The following is a 17,000-nucleotide window of genomic DNA, read 5'->3' as shown; positions in this document are numbered from 1 at the left end:
GGAAGTATAAATACTAGTAAGAAGAAAGAAGGAAATTGAGCAGTGAATGGTTTAAATCAGCCTTGAACTAGGAAAAAAGAGGAAGTAGGAGTAGCAAGGGTTGAGTCCCACATCGGGCAAAGTAAAAGGTGTTGAGGGAAGGAAGTGTATAAAATAACTTGAATGTCTTCATTGCAACATACTTACCTGGATGGGGTCAATGGGTGATCATGAAGGCCCATGGCCTAGGAAAGTGATCTCCATTGCACTGCGGAGGGGTGCTCTCCTAAGGTCTACCTAAGTGGTGGAGCCTATATCATAATTTGTTGCTGTGGGGGCCTGCGTTCGCGCGGCCCCCTCCATATTAGTTAATTTTTTTTGTTTGATTATTTATGTGGGCTTAATTTGTTGTGTTGGATTCAGCCCACTGTTTTTTTACAGAAGGAGACAAAATTTTGAACTTGCTTCAAATAGTTGGCTTATTTTTCTTAACTCGTTGAAAAAATGGGTGGGCTGGTCACAGGTGGGGTGGGCTGGCCCTTAATCCGTTGTGTTGGCCCATTCCGCTGTTTTTGACAAATTGAGTTAAAATTTTGAACTTACTTCAAATAGTTGGCTCATTTTGCTTAACTCGTTGAAAAAATGGGGTGGACGTTGGTGGGGTGGGCTAGCCCGCTTAATTTGTTTTTGTTTTTTTTCCCTAATTTATCCTTTTGGATTTATTTTAGAATTTGTTATATGTTGACAACTTATTTTAATTTTGCCATTAAGTATGATATTGAGTTCGACAATTTGTTAATTATTTTGTTTTTACCATGAATTTATTTGCTGCCTATTCTTTTATATTTTGTATGATAAAAACAACATAGTTTTTTTATAACAATTAAATTGCAAAAGAAAATGCATTAAAAGAATATTGTTTTTTTTTCTCTCTCAAATGTTTTTTTGTTTGGCGGGCCGACTCGCCACTAAACGGGGCAGGGTGAGATTTTGGACTCGATCATCCAATTTGATTTGGTTAGTCTCGTCCGTTTTAAGCGAGCTTAGATGGGGCGGATCTAACGGGGCAGGTCGGTCCGCTTTGTCATCCCTACTTAAAAATACTAAGGAGAAAATTAGCAGCCCCTAATATATTCAAGAAGAATTCACCATAACAATTATAATACATTGACAATCTTATACCAAGTTGCTAATTCAACAAGATTCAAACACATTGTTCTGGACCGGCCAGAAGTCCAATCTCATACTGACACGTGGACTAAACGTCCACTGCCTTAAGGCTCGACGCCTGAAGGAACACACCAATATCAAAGCACCGTGTTACACTCAAGCATGCCTCCGTGCGACAATCATCATACACGTGTCCTCTAACCGTTCCCTAATCACACGCCGCAAAACCTAGAGACGGTTATTCTCACGCGCGCCTATATAAGGGTGACTTTGCTCCGCCCTCAAGGTATGATTCACTTTTCACAACACTTTCTACACACTCTTTCTCAGTTCCATTATTGACTTGAGCGTTGGAGTGCTAACGTGTCTGCATGCACCTTTCGCCCCACCGCGAAGACTTATCGCCACCGTACCAGAATACTTTCCGTCACCATTCCCTCTCATCCTTCCTCATCGGACATATCACATATAAATGTCAAAATCATTCACTCGGGTGACAGAGACGATGATGGAGTTGCTCACCCCCTTTCTTTTATTTGTCTATTGTAATTGTGTTTTATTTGTTGGGAATTGTTAAAGGAGTTGGTGACTGAGACAAGTTTATTTCTTTGTTGATGCTTATTCTGGTTCAATAACGAGATTTCAAATCATTAAGGGTGTTTGGATTGAGGGTTTAGGAAGGGAAGAGATGAGAGAATTTACTTTCTTTTTTAAATTACGGACTATAAAACATTTTTCTTCTAATATAAATTATGTGTGATTGAAGTATTATATAATCATTTATCATGTTAATATGTTAACGTTTTGAAAAATATTTCTTAGTATCCGTAATTTAAATGAAAAGTAAACCCTCCCCTCCCCTTCATCCAAACACACCCTATCCAAACACACCCTAACAAGACCACTTTGGTTATTTAAGTTTCAAATTAAAATGGTAAATGCTTCGTTGTGATTCTGTTTCAAATCAAAATTGTAATTTTTTTTATATTTTTAATAGGTTTTAGTCTATTTCAATTTTTTATTTAGTTAAAAAAATTGACAGATTTTAATGTAGTTAAAATTGTAATTTTGTTGCACGAAAAAAATTATATAATATTGTATTTTTATAAGGAAATTTTGTTTACTCTACTTTTGTTCGCAATGTGAAAATTGATTTTGCCACGGGACAAGAAATAAAGAACATATGTACTCAACTTAACTAAATTTTTTGACTAAAATGGAGGGGGCCGCGCGAACGCAGGCCCCCACAGCAACAAATTATGATGTAGGCTCCACCACTTGGGTAGACCTTAGGAGAGCACCCCTCCAAAGTGCAATGGAGGTCACATTCCTAGGCCATGGGCCTTCATGATCACCCATTGACCCCATCCAGGTAAGTAATTTGTTTAGATGCTAATCAAGTTTATTTTATACATTTGCTTCTGTACGTGCCATTCAGAAATTAACGATGTGGGACTTAACCGTGCACACACACTTCATTACTCTTCTCTTATCTCATTTATAATGCTCCTTTTGTCTCTTCATTATTCGATGATATTATTTACAATCTACTGCAGTTATATATACTCAGTGGAACAGAGAGTAATAATAGATACCTGTGATTAATACCTAGGTAATTGATTAACGTTGTGCAATTTCAGAGAAGTCTTTGAAGTTTTGTTAATTTCAGGGGGATAATTGACGAAACTTACGATTTCAGAGGGTAATTACCTATTTACTCAATATATTTATTTGAGCTTATGCCCAAACAAGTATACTTTGTGTCACACTATCAACGAATTACAAAGAGGAAATTAATTTATGTGAATCTAGTAATTGATTACTTCTTGCTGTTACTTGCTAGTATTTCTTTTACTTGGATCCAAGGAGACTTTTTTTCTTTTTTAGGGAAAAATAACTTATAGCTTTTCATTAGAAATCAATGTTGAAATACAAGAAGGTACAACATTAAAAACATGGGGATTAGCTAAAAAAGTGGTCTCTCGCGCAAGGGTGTGAGCAACCTCATTCGCTTGTCTCTGACTAAACTCAGCTTTAGAGTTTGGAAAATGAGCTTGACAACATCTTCTACAATCCTCTATAATTGCACCAAATTCGGAAATGTCATTCGGACTTATCCCATTGTAGCAATCTACAACCTTTTATGATCTAGTTCAAAGTCCACATTCGTAAGTTGTAAGCCTCGCACCCAATGTATGACATGTGAAAGTCCCAAAACTTCACCAATGTCCGTTGCACACACCGGATTCGACCACAATGTTTTTGCCTTAATAAAATTACCATTTTCATCTCGAATGCACAAACCAAACCCAACACAATTTAAAGCCTCCGGTAATGATGCGTCTACATTACACTTCAGCCTGCTACTTGCCGGTTTCTGTCATGACACCTGAACTGGCAGTACATGTTCAACAATATGCATACCAGCTGTATTTCTTGTCATTCCACACCTCTGCTTGCTGCCATTTGCTATTCTCCAGCCAAACAACAGATGCCGCGCACGCTCTACAACAACTTGGCAAGTTTCTGTTATGTTTTGCCAAACACGCATGTTACGACTCTTCTACAAGCTCCACAAGATCATACAAAAAATATGAGCTTGATCTTGTGGCAGATCCTGCAGTAAAGCGAAGATGATCTCAGCTGCTGTGTTGTTGTTCTGCATTGCCAAATCAACTTTACTCAACAAACAACTCTCCCTACACACATTCCTTGCTTTATGATAGTCAAATAATATGTGTATCGTATCCTCATAACTCTCATCGCATAAAGCACACAAAGACGGGCAATGAACTCCTTTATCTAACAATCTTGCTCGCGATGGTAGACAATTCCGACACACTCTCCAAATTACACTTTCGGAGGTACCTTAATCCTCCAAATACTGTCCCAATTTTCTGCTCTATGAAGATGAGAATTACCTGCTATCTCCTCCATGCATATACGATACGCACTCAGCACAGAGTAATGTTCATTTTTCTCTGCTCTCCATATAAGTTGGTCTTCCTCCACCTGACGAAAGAGAGGAGTTTTTAAAATTTTCTGCACTGTTTCAGGATCAAATAATAAAATATTCCAACAACTCAATCAAGGATTGAGCTCAACGTGCCCTTGATGATGCGTTAGACATATTCTGCCCCTCAAAGTTTCTTTTACTATGCGCGTGCCAAATTTCATAATAAATCGCCAACACCAGCTGGATAACCTCATCGAATTAAGTCATGCTGCCAGTTCGAGAAAACACCAGAGTTCTTGTTCACATGGTGAAGCACAACACCAAGAGGGATGTGAACCAGACTGATCTCGCCGAATTACACTCCATAAACAAATGATCAATTGTTACAACACACAAAGGAGAACAATTTGTTAGAAGTGTAATTCAGTTTGTTAGAGTATCTTAGTTAGTTGAGAAAGTTAGTTAAGGAAGTTGTTATGAGATAGCTTACATATGAAGTAACTTGTGTAACAAGTATTGTTGTATAAATAGCATAGTCTTTCACATGCTCACTGCAACAAACAATTAGAGATTTCAAAAGCAATATACAACACTAACTTTCCCTCATAGAAATCTCTTCTCTTTTCTCTCTTTCTCTATTCTCTCAAATTTACACAAAACTGAACCTTTGTTCCAACACAGTTAACACCTCTGTTAAAGAAAGAAGATCCAATTGGGATATCTCCTTGTAAAATTCGTCAGATAAAGTGTTATGTCGAGGAATGGTTTTCAGCTTCCAAAGCTTAGTCCAGTTTTTTTTTTTTCATTAACCGAGCTTGACCGATTAGATTGTATAGCCTCGTTTCTATTCATCAAAAACTTATACATAGATTTTACCAAAAACACACCATTCTTGTTAGTTCCTCACATAAATGTGTCCTTTGGATTACTAGAAGAGATTGGAATCCAAAGAATTTGCTTCACTTCAAAAGGGTAGAAAAGATTATTAATTAGACGAGAGTTCCACGACCATAAATCTGCATCAATTAACTCGAAACTAATTCTGTCTCACAATTAACTGGTTCTAGGGACTACACTTTGTAGCCAAGTTAGAAAGGCAGCCAAGTCATGTTCTCCCAAATTCAGATTCCATTACCATCTCTCCCACTCTCCACAAACCCACATGAATAATAATGATCTCTTCTTGGACATTTACGATGCTTCCCCCGCCATAACTCGGGTTACATCCAATAGCGCGTTTTAGAACATTTGGTCAGAAGAAGTTCATCATTTTGAATTAGACGCCATCTCTTTGTTGCCAAATTCTAATATTTTAATAGTGCCGAAATCCAACCTTTCTTTCTTCTTCTTCAACACGTTCTGCAACTAATACCGTGAATTTTCTTTTTTCCTTAAGGTAGTCACGTCCCCTTATTCAGAAGTTCAAAATTTGGATAAATTAATAGAGCTTCATTCTCAAACCTTTGCTTTATTTAAATGGTTTCACCAATTCCTTTTCAGTTTGCAGCATTACCTTAGCAAGGTCCAATAGTGAAAAATGTATACTCCTTTCTGGAATTCTATTTGCCATCTCTAAATCCAGATCAAAACAAGTAAACTGTATGTATATTTTTTTTTTTGCTTGATAGACGAAATGACAATTGCCATTGGCAACTCACACACACACACACAAGGGAGGAGCTAGGGTTCAAATCTCGGTCACGGCGTCCAGCCTAATAATTTTGCAATATGTATATTTGTGCCATTGGTTTATACACCAGTTAGTGAATAAAAATAAGAGTATGCTTCTTAGGAATCTGAAATATAATAAATCAGCACAGAATTAACTTAAGGAAGAGATAGTATTGTGTCTTGGTTGAGTTCCATATAAATGTCACAACAATTACTGTCAACCTGAAAATATATATCCAAATTTTCAATAACATGAATATAAATTGTTAGTAAAGCAATTGAACTGAGGTAGATTTCAGACTTGACAGAATCTTTAATGCTTCCTAGGTGTTAATCATCAGTATCTTCAATGCATGCTATGTGAATTTGAAATCTAGTGTGTGACTGTGTGTGCATGTTTGAGTCCCACATCGTTAATTTGTAAATGATGTCATCAGAAGCAAGTGTATAAAATAAACCTGATTAGCATCTTAACAAATTACTTACCTGGATGGGGTCAATGGGTGATCATGAAGGCCCATGGCCTAGGAAAGTGACCTCCATTGCACTTCGGAGGGGTGCTCTCCTAAGGTCTACCCAAGTGGTGGAGCCTACATCATAATTTGTTGCTGTGGGGGCCTGCGTTCGCGCGGCCCCTTTCAATTAGTTATCAAATTTTTGTTTTTATAAGGGTGTTCTCTTAATTGGAGGGGTGCTCTTCTAAGGTTTACCCAAGTGGTGGAGTCTTCATCATAATTTGTTGGGCTTGCATTCGCGTGACCCTTAATTTAGTTATCAAATTTTTGTTATTATAATGTATATTTTATTTTATTTTATTATTAGTAATTATTAAGTTTTTGCTACCTATTGTCATTTTTTTTGTTTACTTATTTACAGTAATAATAAGTTTTAATTGCAACTTAACTCATCAATATTTAATGTGAAATTTTTCAAATACTAAGCTTGATATGTTTTCTACTTTTTTCTCAATCCCATGATCAAATTGTTGGCTATTTTTTACATGGATTGATTAGGTCTATACTTTCAATGAAGAATTAACAAAGGTACTTGTAATATACTATGTTCATTTTGCACTTTTTTCTATCTTGTTTTGAATATATAGTTTTCATATTCATTTTGTACTCTTTTCTATGTTGTTGAATATATAGGTTTCATATCATTCCTTGGATTGAGTATCTCCAAGTTTATAGATTATTCTAGGTATCAATAAAAAAAGTTCATAGATTTTTCTGTCCTCTCTCAGTTAGTTCATCATTTTGGTATAAGATTGTCAAAATATTTAAAAAAACCAAAAGTTGTTAAGTCCTTATTTAGGGGAGTACCATTCCTACCATAAATCTGCAGTGAATTGTCAAGATCAAGTACCTGTTAGTTACTGGCTTGATGTTGAAGTATCTGAATTTTCATTCATATACAAAAAACTGGCCATTTTGCATACAAACTAAACCTAATCAGTGTATCAATTTTTCAACCATGATTTCAAATGCAAAACATACATGGAGTCTTGATAAGATTATTTACTTATAAACCTGTTATGTTATTCATGGAACAAATAAATTAGTACCTTACAATTGGTTAGAGTCTATGATTTGTAGGTATAGATACGGTACCTAGTTCTCGTATTGGTACTGTATGTAGAGCTTTTGAAACGTGCTACACGTCTCGTTTAGGGTTGGCCTTAATAGTCTTCACTGGGCCAGGTCAAAAAACCCTGTTGAAATATGGGCTTGAAAAAAACTACCTGAGCCCCGCCCTCCACGGGTCGTAGGCTAAATGGGCCGGCCCGTAATAATATTTTTATTTTTTTTATTTATAAAAAGTACTATATACTTCTATAAAATTTCTTATAAATAATATTCTTGATAGATTTAAATAATGCCTAGCACAAAAAAAGATTGTAAATATTTTCGAGTACTATTTACTGCTATAAAATTTCTTATAAATAATATTCCTAATAGATTTAAATAATGTCTAGCACAAAAATAGATTGTAAATATTTTCGTACAAATATCGCAAACTAAAAGGGGGAGGAAAACAATTTTAAATAAATTACATATGTTATGGTTATAAATATTTATATATTTGATCTATAAAATTAAAAGTAACCGAACGAGTAAATATTTTTTTTAATACTTTTATGTTTGTGTGTTGATTCATTGTATTTTTACTTTTATTTTTTACTTTAATAATCAACTAAAAAACACTATAAAAATTCAAACTCAATATTTAAGGGCCAAATCCTACAATTAATTAGGGTTAACGGAACTGCTCATACAAGCTAGCTCGTTTTGTCAGGCTCTATGAGTACGCTATATTAAATATCAAAAAATTATTTATTTGAATGAATTACCACCGTTGGTGTAAAAACATGTTGAGGAAAAAACTCATTTATAAAAAGAAATAATATAGTAGTTTTCGTATTTTACCTTTGTGTTCAACCTTATTTTTATCGTCATGCATCACAAACTTACTTTTTTTTTTTTGCCCGCGCCTTCACTATTTTCATAAAAAACAAGAGAGATAATTAAAATAAAAGAAAAATTAAAACATTTTCTGCTAATTTTTCTACGTTTGCAGTATCCAACACACATAATTAATTGTGTTGAACCTATATTCCTTGATACAGATGAAGGTAGCAAATTGTCTTCGTGAGCTTAACTCAGTTGGTATGAACGGTGCATAATATATGCAAGGTCCGGGATTCAAACCCCGGCCACCACAAAAAAAAGATGAAGGTAGCAAACAAAAAAAAAGAAAATGAAGGTATTTTTTTTTTGAAGAATAAAATGAAGGTATTTAAAGACCTCGAAACCTAAGACAAAAATTAAAAAAGACCTCGTAACCTAAGACAAAAAAAAAATTAAAAACCTTAATATCGCCGTCTGTGGGAATCGAACCCACGACCACGTGGTTAAAAGCCACGCGCTCTACCAGCTGAGCTAAGACGGCTCGGTATTTTATTGTTCATCGTAAAATTAGATATCAATTGTATTCTTTAATTTGAAAAATATTTTTCAGTTCACTTTTGTTCAAAAACCTCACTGAATTTGCAGAACCACGATCACTTCACGCTTCCATGGCGGAAATCTCAGATTCACCACCACCGGAACCAAAAACCACCGACGAAAACCCCCAAACTCCGATAACCGATTCATCTTCACAATTCGATTCCAAAACCATGCGAAAAACCAAACCCGGCGTTAAACGTCTTTTCATCACACTCACAGTTCTCATCTCTTTCATTCTAGGTTTTCCTCTTCTCTGGAAATCCATCGAAATCTACCGTGCACCTCTTCCATTCGACCGCATTGAATCATTCTCCTCCAAAATCGAATCCAGTCCCTTACTCTTTCCGTGTAAATTTCGTGCTATCTTCATCGGTTTCAGTTTTAGGGTTTCTAATGATGAACTAAGGGATGCAATTAGGATGAAAATGATTGAATTTAAACGCGGTGATTCGCAATGTGGTTGCAATGGGGATTACTCTGTCTCTGTCGTTGAAAGGTACAATTCATACACGAAATAGTTATTTGTCATTAATTGGTTAATTAAGTTAAATTATTTATGATAATTATAATTTTCTAATTAATTAGTGACAAACAATTGAATGTTGTTAGGTCTGATGAAGTCAATGCTGTTGATTTTGGCGGGAAATTGAGGCGAAACGATGAAGAGGCGGATGAATTGGTGAAGAATATGGTGAATGTGTATGGAGAAGAGAAGGTGTATAGTGTTGTGGTGGTAAATGGGGAGGAAGAGGTGAAGGCTGTGGTTGGGAAGTACAGGCATGGGTGGATTGTTGGGAAGGTTTCGGAGGACGAAGCGGTTTTGCGTGTGGCGGAGATTTTTGGTAAGGTGTTTGTGAATGGTGGGAGTGAAGATGGTTCGATTCGGAGTGAGTTTATGCCGGTTGGTTCTGATGGGAGGATTGTTCTTTCTTTTAGTTTGCTTAATGCTGACCCAAGGGATTGGGTTTATGATTGGTATGTATGGATTGTGAAATTTGGTTTTGTTGAATTGTTTGTTTTGTTTCTATTTTTGGGTTGTAAAAGGTGCTGTTTTTGGAATTTATGTGCTTTGTGTAATTGTAATTTGTAAATTGGGGTAGGCAGAGAGTGCACATGTTTTTGAACTAGTGCGAGTTTGCCAAATTTATAGTTGGGTGATAGTAGAAATTAGTCTCATAGACACTTAAGCCTTGTTTGGATAAACAACTTGATTAAGCGCTTATCATGTAAGTCTAGATAAATAGGCTATTTCTGTGATAAAAGATAAAATAAAGCACACTGTTTTTGTGTAAGAAATAAGCTGTTTTCATAAGCTATTTTGGATAGCTTATGGAAATAAGCTCTTCCAAGCAATCACATAGACAGTCTCATAGGTGCTTATGTCAGTAGATAAGCACAATTAAGCCAATCCTATCAGGCTCTTAATAATAATTTGTTTTTTAAACCCTGCTGGCAATGCTTCTGTGTCATGTCTGGTTGTTAGCTTAGTTATCTTTATGAAATTTGTAAGTTTGAAGTCTGTGTGATGGATGATGATCTTATTGTAGGGATTTTGGTGAAATAGACTTGAAACCTGTTATTGAGGCTTTGCATCCTATAGCCGATGTCACTGTTGAAAGCCAGGTGAAGTCTCCTAATTGTAGAAGTTGCAAGACTCATTGTATGCTTTGGATTCAAGTGATTTCATTGCTCTTATTTGATTGTCAGGTTTTGTACCACACACCAAAGTCTTCATTTTCTTCCTGGGATGACGAGCATGGCAGCCACGTATTCAGTACTCAAGATCTTCCGTTCTTTGTATGTTCTATTGTTTTATCATTTACTAATTTATAATTACAGTTATTTTGAATAGAATTGCCATGTATCTTATCTTGTGATGTTGCAAACTTTTATCAATTGGATAGTTGGTGCAAGTTTCCACCCAGATCATCTGACATATTAGCAGGATTTCTAGATTAGAAATGATGTTTTTATTGTTTAGAAGTTTCTTTATCCTGAGTTATGTATGTGTCTCTGTTTCATTGGTCCAATTTATGCGAGTCCTTTTTTGTTGTATATGTGAAATCTGCTGCACTGTCTTTTTCTTTCCTTGTCATATTTCATTTGACGTCTCTTGTAATGGAGACAGTGAGATACTATTATTAATATTTATTGACTTGAATGTTTAAATCTTGAACAGGTGAATTCTAATGAGTGGCACTTAGATACTTCAGTTGCAGCTGGTGGGAGGTCAAAAGTATTGCAACTTGTGGTGTATATTACTTCAGCTCTCTTAAATTAATTTACTTGTTGACATCTTAAAGCTTAGTTTCAGTTTATATTTTTAGCATCGGCTTTATGACATACAACTTATGCAGTACTAACAATCCGTGTGATCTCTGGATAAAGTTGGTATATAAACTGCAGCACCACTGGTCCTGTGTATGTCATGGCATGACTCACCCAATGTACCTCATAGGTTCCATGTCCTTTTGTAGAATCACGTCCTACATCACCATTTGTGTCTGGTGCTTGCCCTAGGCTTAACTAATTTGGGTCCATCTAAATTTCTGATTATGCTGGCATGCACCAAGTAACCATACTGATGTTAGACCTGTTCCTATAGTAGGGACATGGAGCTTATGAGGTGCACTGAGAATGTCATACTCCAAAGAAGTGGTGCTGCAGATTATATACTTATGATATCCAGAGATCATGCTGATTGTGATCACTGCACCACTTGTAGTTTGTGTCTGTCTTGTGCCACTATCCCCACATTGGGAAGACTACTGCTTAAAGACTAGTTTTAGGAGTCTGTTTTGTTTGTGAGATAAGATAACAGTAGTAGCAGGAGTTTTTTCTAGAATAAATTTTGCTCTTGGGATGCATAAACTCAGCTGCTAAGTGTTTTTCTTCTTCTTCTCTTGTCTGACTATGTAATATAACAGATGATGCATGATTTCTATGTATGTTATTTTACCTATCTTTGTGATTCTCACGAAGTGCTGGATTTCAACCTTTTAACTATGTTATACTTATGTCAGATATATTCCATCTGCGAAGGAGTGTCCTCTCCAACTAGAGCTTGCGAATGGAGAGATCTCTAAGACTAATGGCTTTATATCTCCAGTTATTTCTCTGACCTTCAAAACTTCTGTACTTATTTTTATTTTTTTTGGTTATAGAATTGCCTAAGCAGTTAACTTACGAAGAGCCTATTCTATACTATTGCAGATGTGGGGAGGTGTTGTGGTATGGAACCCCCAAAGCTGTATAAAGGATTTGGAAAGTAAGGATCCAGTCAGACATATGATTTCTCCTCAGGTTTTACTTTTTCTCATTAATTGGCACTGTTTATTAGTAGGCTTATTGTTGACAAAGTTGCTTCTCATTGTTGGATCAGTACTTTGGATTTTTTTGTTCCATGTATGATACACTTAGGACATAGATTTACTTTAAATAAATAATGGATATACTTTTGTTTGGAGGCATTTCATTTCAGTTGCTTGTAAAAGCTACTTTAATTTAGTTTAAATAAATATTTCTATGCCATTTATTTCTACAGTTATACATACTGTCCCTCTATTGTTGATGTCATTAATTCTCTTGCTGAGCACTGTAGCATTCATATACTGAAACAGGATCTCCAGAAGCTTTTTGAAGTTCTCATGGGGCAGTTACGGCAACTTCTTGGTCTAAAGTCAGATGACCTTTATGTTGGTGAGTCTGGCACATCCATTCTCCTAGGGAGCGAAAGAGGTTTCACAGAATGGTATGAATAATAGTCCTATAGTTTTGAAATCATGATGCTGGTGTCATATGTTTACACAATAATGGGAATGCTAAATTACCATTATTTTTATACTCACATATCACAGATTCTATTGCTAAATATATATCTTTAAGGGGAATCAAATGCTTTTGTAAGTGTTAGTATATTTTTTATATTCCACATGGAATGAGTCCTAAATAATAATAGAATAGGATTAAGACCCACTTTGGAAACACATGGGGAAGAGTCATGGAATACAAAGCTTGATTGGGACGCTACAACTACCACTACTACCTTAGGTTGTCAATAGTAGCACCAGGACAGGATAACAGGATCACTCCGATGTGTTACGGAATAGTAGCTTGTCGCCACTGTGAAGCTAGGTGCGGCGCTGGTTGAACATTATCAGACCGGAATACGAGACCCGCACGTCTGTTTTACAGTTTCAGGGTTTTAGTACAATTATTATTTTTTAAACACAGGTTGAGACACCGTTGGGTCACGTGGCATATTTTTCATTTAACTCGGTTTTAAGCCTTTTTATCCCAACTTTCATGAAAAAACAGATACAATAACATTTAATGTAGGGATTTTTAAAGACCTAGTTAAAGAATTCGATTTTTTTTTTCCTTCTAAATCCGAACACAGATAACTCCCCCGCCTCGAGGGAAAGTGGGAAGCTACCCCGTCAATAATCACAAATCTTTCTTACAATTCTTATGTATAAGATATAAATATAACAATTCGGATACAGTTATAATTCAAGTCTTAGAGGCTTCAACTTGTTTGTTTCCTTGATTTTTGTTGGTACTTACATGTATACTTTGTTGTAGACTTGTGATTTTTTTATTGCTAATTATGAATATTTCATGAACTTTGAATTATTTGGTTAGTTTTACAAAAAAATGTGTTTATAGCATTAATTAAAATATTCAATTAGCGGCCATCCCTGTCCACATTATTTTGTTATCCCAGTTCTGGGGTGAACTCCGCAGCTATTTGGGATTGACAACATATTTATTACTACTAAGTTGGAAGCAATTTAGAGTGGCTTTTTTTTAGCAGAAGATTTTATTTTGTGTAACACCTACATTTTCTGCTGTTTTGTGTGCAATATATATATATCACCATGGTGTCAAACTTAATAAATGACACCTCCGTAATTTTTGTACCACATAATTGTATTACAAAATCCACCTTTGGATTTAAAGCTATTATCACATAGACAATGTCTACAAAATTGACATTAATCGAATATCATTTGATAAGCCAATGAGTTAGATCAAAATTAACGTTTTATGAACTTTTATCAAACACGTTAGTTTTTATGTATGTCGCTAACATGTCGTATTGTATCCAATTAATGTCAAATTTTGTTGACACGATCTATGTGATAATAGTTTTCAATCCAACGGTGAATTTTGTAATACAATTATGTGGTACAGAATTATCGTAGGTGTCATATTATTTTGTTTTTTCAGCAAAGGTGTCATATTGTTTAATTTGACACCATGGTGTCAATTGATCCTAATTGAAAATTGTTTCATTTGATCCCAACAACATTTAAAAAAAAAAATTCCTATATTCTTCATAACAATAAAATGTTTTATCTTTGAAAATTATATAGAATTGGAAAATAACTTCCCTTATTTGATAACTTCATGAATTTCACGTCTTTAATTAGTTGTATAATTTTACTTGAAATATATTTCTTTGACTGTTGCACCAAAATGAAAGAATAGTTTTTTGAAATATATATATTCTTACGCCAAATGTATAAAACTGTCGATAATATTTTCATATATATTTTTCCATGAAACATAATCATTTAGACCATGGTGGGTTGAATCCATTAAAGTTACCGTTGTGGGATGGTTATTCATTTTGTTTTGCTGAAGAAGAAAATCACTTCAAAAATAATTCTTGTGGGCTGACTGTGTGTAGGGAATTGGATGTCTTGTCAAGGAAGCATTTTTGCTTTAATCTCCTTTCATGTGCCACAACGCTTGGATCTCTTTCTAGATTGGTATGCTTATCGACTGGGTCGTTTAAGTTGATTCTGTTTTAAATGTTTATTGTTGGGGAAAAGTTTGTTTAACTCTTATTTCTTGCAGGTACAATCATTACCAAGGATGATTATAATGGATGAAATTGGAAAACAGGTGATTTTTTTTTTCAACTAGATATTTCTTGTCATTGAACTTATTGTTAAGAATTTTAGTTAAGAGTTTGTTAGGAATTAGTTAGTTGCATATGGTTAGTGATCAATCATTCAATAATATCTATTTTTCTATATCTTTTCCACCTCTACGAGACTTTCTCTCAATCCTCAAGCTCTCAAGCTTCCCTTTCCAACACTTATATTGGATGTTACTAATAGTATTGAATATGGTGTCCATCATAATAATTTTCTTTAGAGATAGATGTTTTCCTCTTGCTTTTAGGTATGAAGAATTCAAGTTTATGATATTCATTTTCTAATTTGGGTCATAAACACACTTGTATTTTCAGTTGTATGAATGAATATAACAATTCCGTTTGGTGTGTACAATTACATCTTCCTGATTAATTGATATAAAAAAATTTCTCTCCTCATATTTAGTTAGTAAACGATACTAATCGCTTCTCCTTTCCTCAATATTTTGCTGCCTTCGAGCAGGTGAAGTTTTCACTTGAGGCTGCAAAATCTGCTCAAAATAATGCAACTGTTGGAATGTATGATGCTTCTGCTGGTATGCCTTTTTTGAGACTTATCGCTAATTTGAAGCTTGTTATTAACTCGACGAAGATTTAGAGGTTGTTGTCTATTGCCAACTTATGATGTTTATCTTTTCTTGTCAGTATCATCAAGGCAATCAAGATCTCTTGCGGAGGATGCCTTTTTTCATCCTTCAATTATGTCCATCAGCTACTATTCATTTGAGCATTGTTTTGCTATCTATTCGGTTCGTCCTTTAACTTTTCTCTCTGCCATAAATACAAGAAATATATTCTTGCTTATATTGATGGATAACGTGATCTTTTGATGATACCTTCATATTGACCAGATTATCCATTACATTTTGATATTCATAATTATTGAATGCAGATCATGCATATTTCTTCCATGAAAACGTAATTCCTATTTATTTTGATAAGATTTTTTTAGTATGAGAGAAATGAATATTATTATTATTATTAAGTATTAATGAATTGGAAGAGCCATGGTGCCCATAAAAGATGTCATGATGGAAAATTGGATGAATGTTGCCTTTTAGCCTTGTATTTATTCTTTCGTTGTTTGTTATGTAAATCTAAATGCTTTTATCCTTTTTTTTTGCCAACCGTGTAAGTTCTGTTTTTATGGACTTACGGCTCCTCTAGCTCTGAAATTGTACCAATATTAGGTTCATGAGAATTGCGTGAGATGCACAGTTTTTAAGGTACAAGTTGTTTACTGATTCTCATGTCTTTTCTCCTTCTGTGCTATCAGCCATTTTTTCTGCCAGTTACAATGCATATCCTTCTAGCTGCGATAAGAGAATGGAAAAGATACAAGCAAGAAAATAGGAAGTACTTGGCTTGGAAGGGCAAAGCAAAAGCTGCAGCTTAATTGTCGATCAACAGTGACAGGTTGAAGCTAGTTTCCAGGTAGTCGAGGTCTTGTGAGTGTCTTCTCTCCCAAATGCCATTTCTAATTTTATTGAAAATGACAGTAGTGCTGACACGGTCCTTAGGGACAACTAGTATACGTGCAACAAGACATTGATGCGGCGGCTCTTGGTTGTAACATAGTTTTTTTTTTTTCCCTTTCACTTGAAAGGTGGTTGTGCCATTGTTACTTTTTAACGGAAATCTGGAAACAATTGTGCCGTGGATGATCATCTTTGCATGCTAATGAGGAAAGATTGAAGAGGAATGGCTCTAACGAGTTCAAGAAAGAGATATAGATCGAGATAAAATGATGTGTTGAACATGTGTATGAAACTTATAAAATTTATAGGTGTCCGTTTATAATTGTTGTTAAATTTATCGTCAAAAGAAGAGAAATAGAGTTACAATGAATATCTTTTACGGGAGAGTAGCAGTAAACAATTTAAAAGAATTACACTTTAGAGTTTTCAAAGGGGAAAAAAAGACAATTGGTGTGAAATTAATATATAAGTTCAAAAATGGCTTTCCTAATTTAAACTTGATTCAAACTTGCACCTGAGTTTTTTAAACAAATTGAACATCCAAATATCAAATTACTAATGACAAAAAAGTTGTTAATCTAAACCTTGGCATTCCCATATCTCACAAAGATTTCCAAATCTGGATCCTTCCCTTTAATTTAGACCAATCCTTCACAAAAAAACTATGGTTTTGTTTTGATAACTGTTACAAGCTTCACCTGTTCTTCATATATAAGTTTACCAAAATTGGATATGTCCTTTTTTAGGACACACACTCGCCCACACACACATTGCACAAGAACAACTACATA

At 34.9% G+C, this 17,000-nt stretch overlaps 1 protein-coding gene and 4 non-coding genes across 5 annotated transcripts; 3 read left to right on the top strand and 2 right to left on the bottom strand.

The window, feature by feature from the left end:
• Positions 1 to 178: 178 nt before the first annotated feature.
• Positions 179 to 339, top strand: LOC146906984 (U1 spliceosomal RNA). Its single transcript, XR_015020798.1, has one exon. It is a non-coding gene; the product is annotated as a U1 spliceosomal RNA (small nuclear RNA).
• Positions 340 to 2,368: 2,029 nt separating this feature from the next.
• On the bottom strand, positions 2,369 to 2,529 carry LOC146906983 (U1 spliceosomal RNA). The gene has a single exon (XR_015020776.1). It is a non-coding gene; the product is annotated as a U1 spliceosomal RNA (small nuclear RNA).
• Positions 2,530 to 6,254: 3,725 nt separating this feature from the next.
• On the top strand, positions 6,255 to 6,415 carry LOC146906982 (U1 spliceosomal RNA). The gene has a single exon (XR_015020787.1). It is a non-coding gene; the product is annotated as a U1 spliceosomal RNA (small nuclear RNA).
• Positions 6,416 to 8,652: 2,237 nt separating this feature from the next.
• TRNAK-UUU (transfer RNA lysine (anticodon UUU)) lies at positions 8,653 to 8,725 on the bottom strand. The gene has a single exon. It is a non-coding gene; the product is annotated as a tRNA-Lys (tRNA).
• Positions 8,726 to 8,833: 108 nt separating this feature from the next.
• LOC146906980 (GPI transamidase component PIG-S-like protein) lies at positions 8,834 to 16,542 on the top strand. The gene is made up of 13 exons (XM_085727578.1): positions 8,834 to 9,280; positions 9,394 to 9,759; positions 10,332 to 10,407; positions 10,492 to 10,581; positions 10,964 to 11,037; positions 11,808 to 11,892; positions 11,998 to 12,087; positions 12,405 to 12,535; positions 14,480 to 14,561; positions 14,650 to 14,697; positions 15,195 to 15,267; positions 15,377 to 15,480; positions 16,008 to 16,542. The coding sequence occupies exons 1-13, from the start codon at positions 8,853 to 8,855 to the stop codon at positions 16,125 to 16,127; spliced, it is 1,767 nt and encodes a 588-aa protein (XP_085583704.1). The 5' UTR covers positions 8,834 to 8,852; the 3' UTR covers positions 16,128 to 16,542.
• Positions 16,543 to 17,000: the final 458 nt, after the last annotated feature.

Source organism: Medicago sativa, chromosome 7 (genome assembly GCF_051527215.1).
Source record: "Medicago sativa cultivar Bolivia chromosome 7, Bolivia_mono, whole genome shotgun sequence".
Lineage (NCBI taxonomy): Eukaryota > Viridiplantae > Streptophyta > Magnoliopsida > Fabales > Fabaceae > Medicago > Medicago sativa.
The sequence above is the reverse complement of the archived record's forward strand: the minus strand, read 5'-3'. Positions and strand labels throughout refer to the sequence as shown.

Coding starts and splice junctions, on each gene's coding strand:
- LOC146906980 (XM_085727578.1), top strand. CDS start 8,853: ATGGCGGAAATCTCAGATTCACCACCACCGGAACCAAAAACCACCGAC. Junction 11,038..11,807: donor AAAGTATTGCAACTTGTGGT/GTATATTACTTC, acceptor TACTTATGTCAG/ATATATTCCATCTGCGAAGG. Junction 12,088..12,404: donor GACATATGATTTCTCCTCAG/GTTTTACTTTTT, acceptor ATACTGAAACAG/GATCTCCAGAAGCTTTTTGA.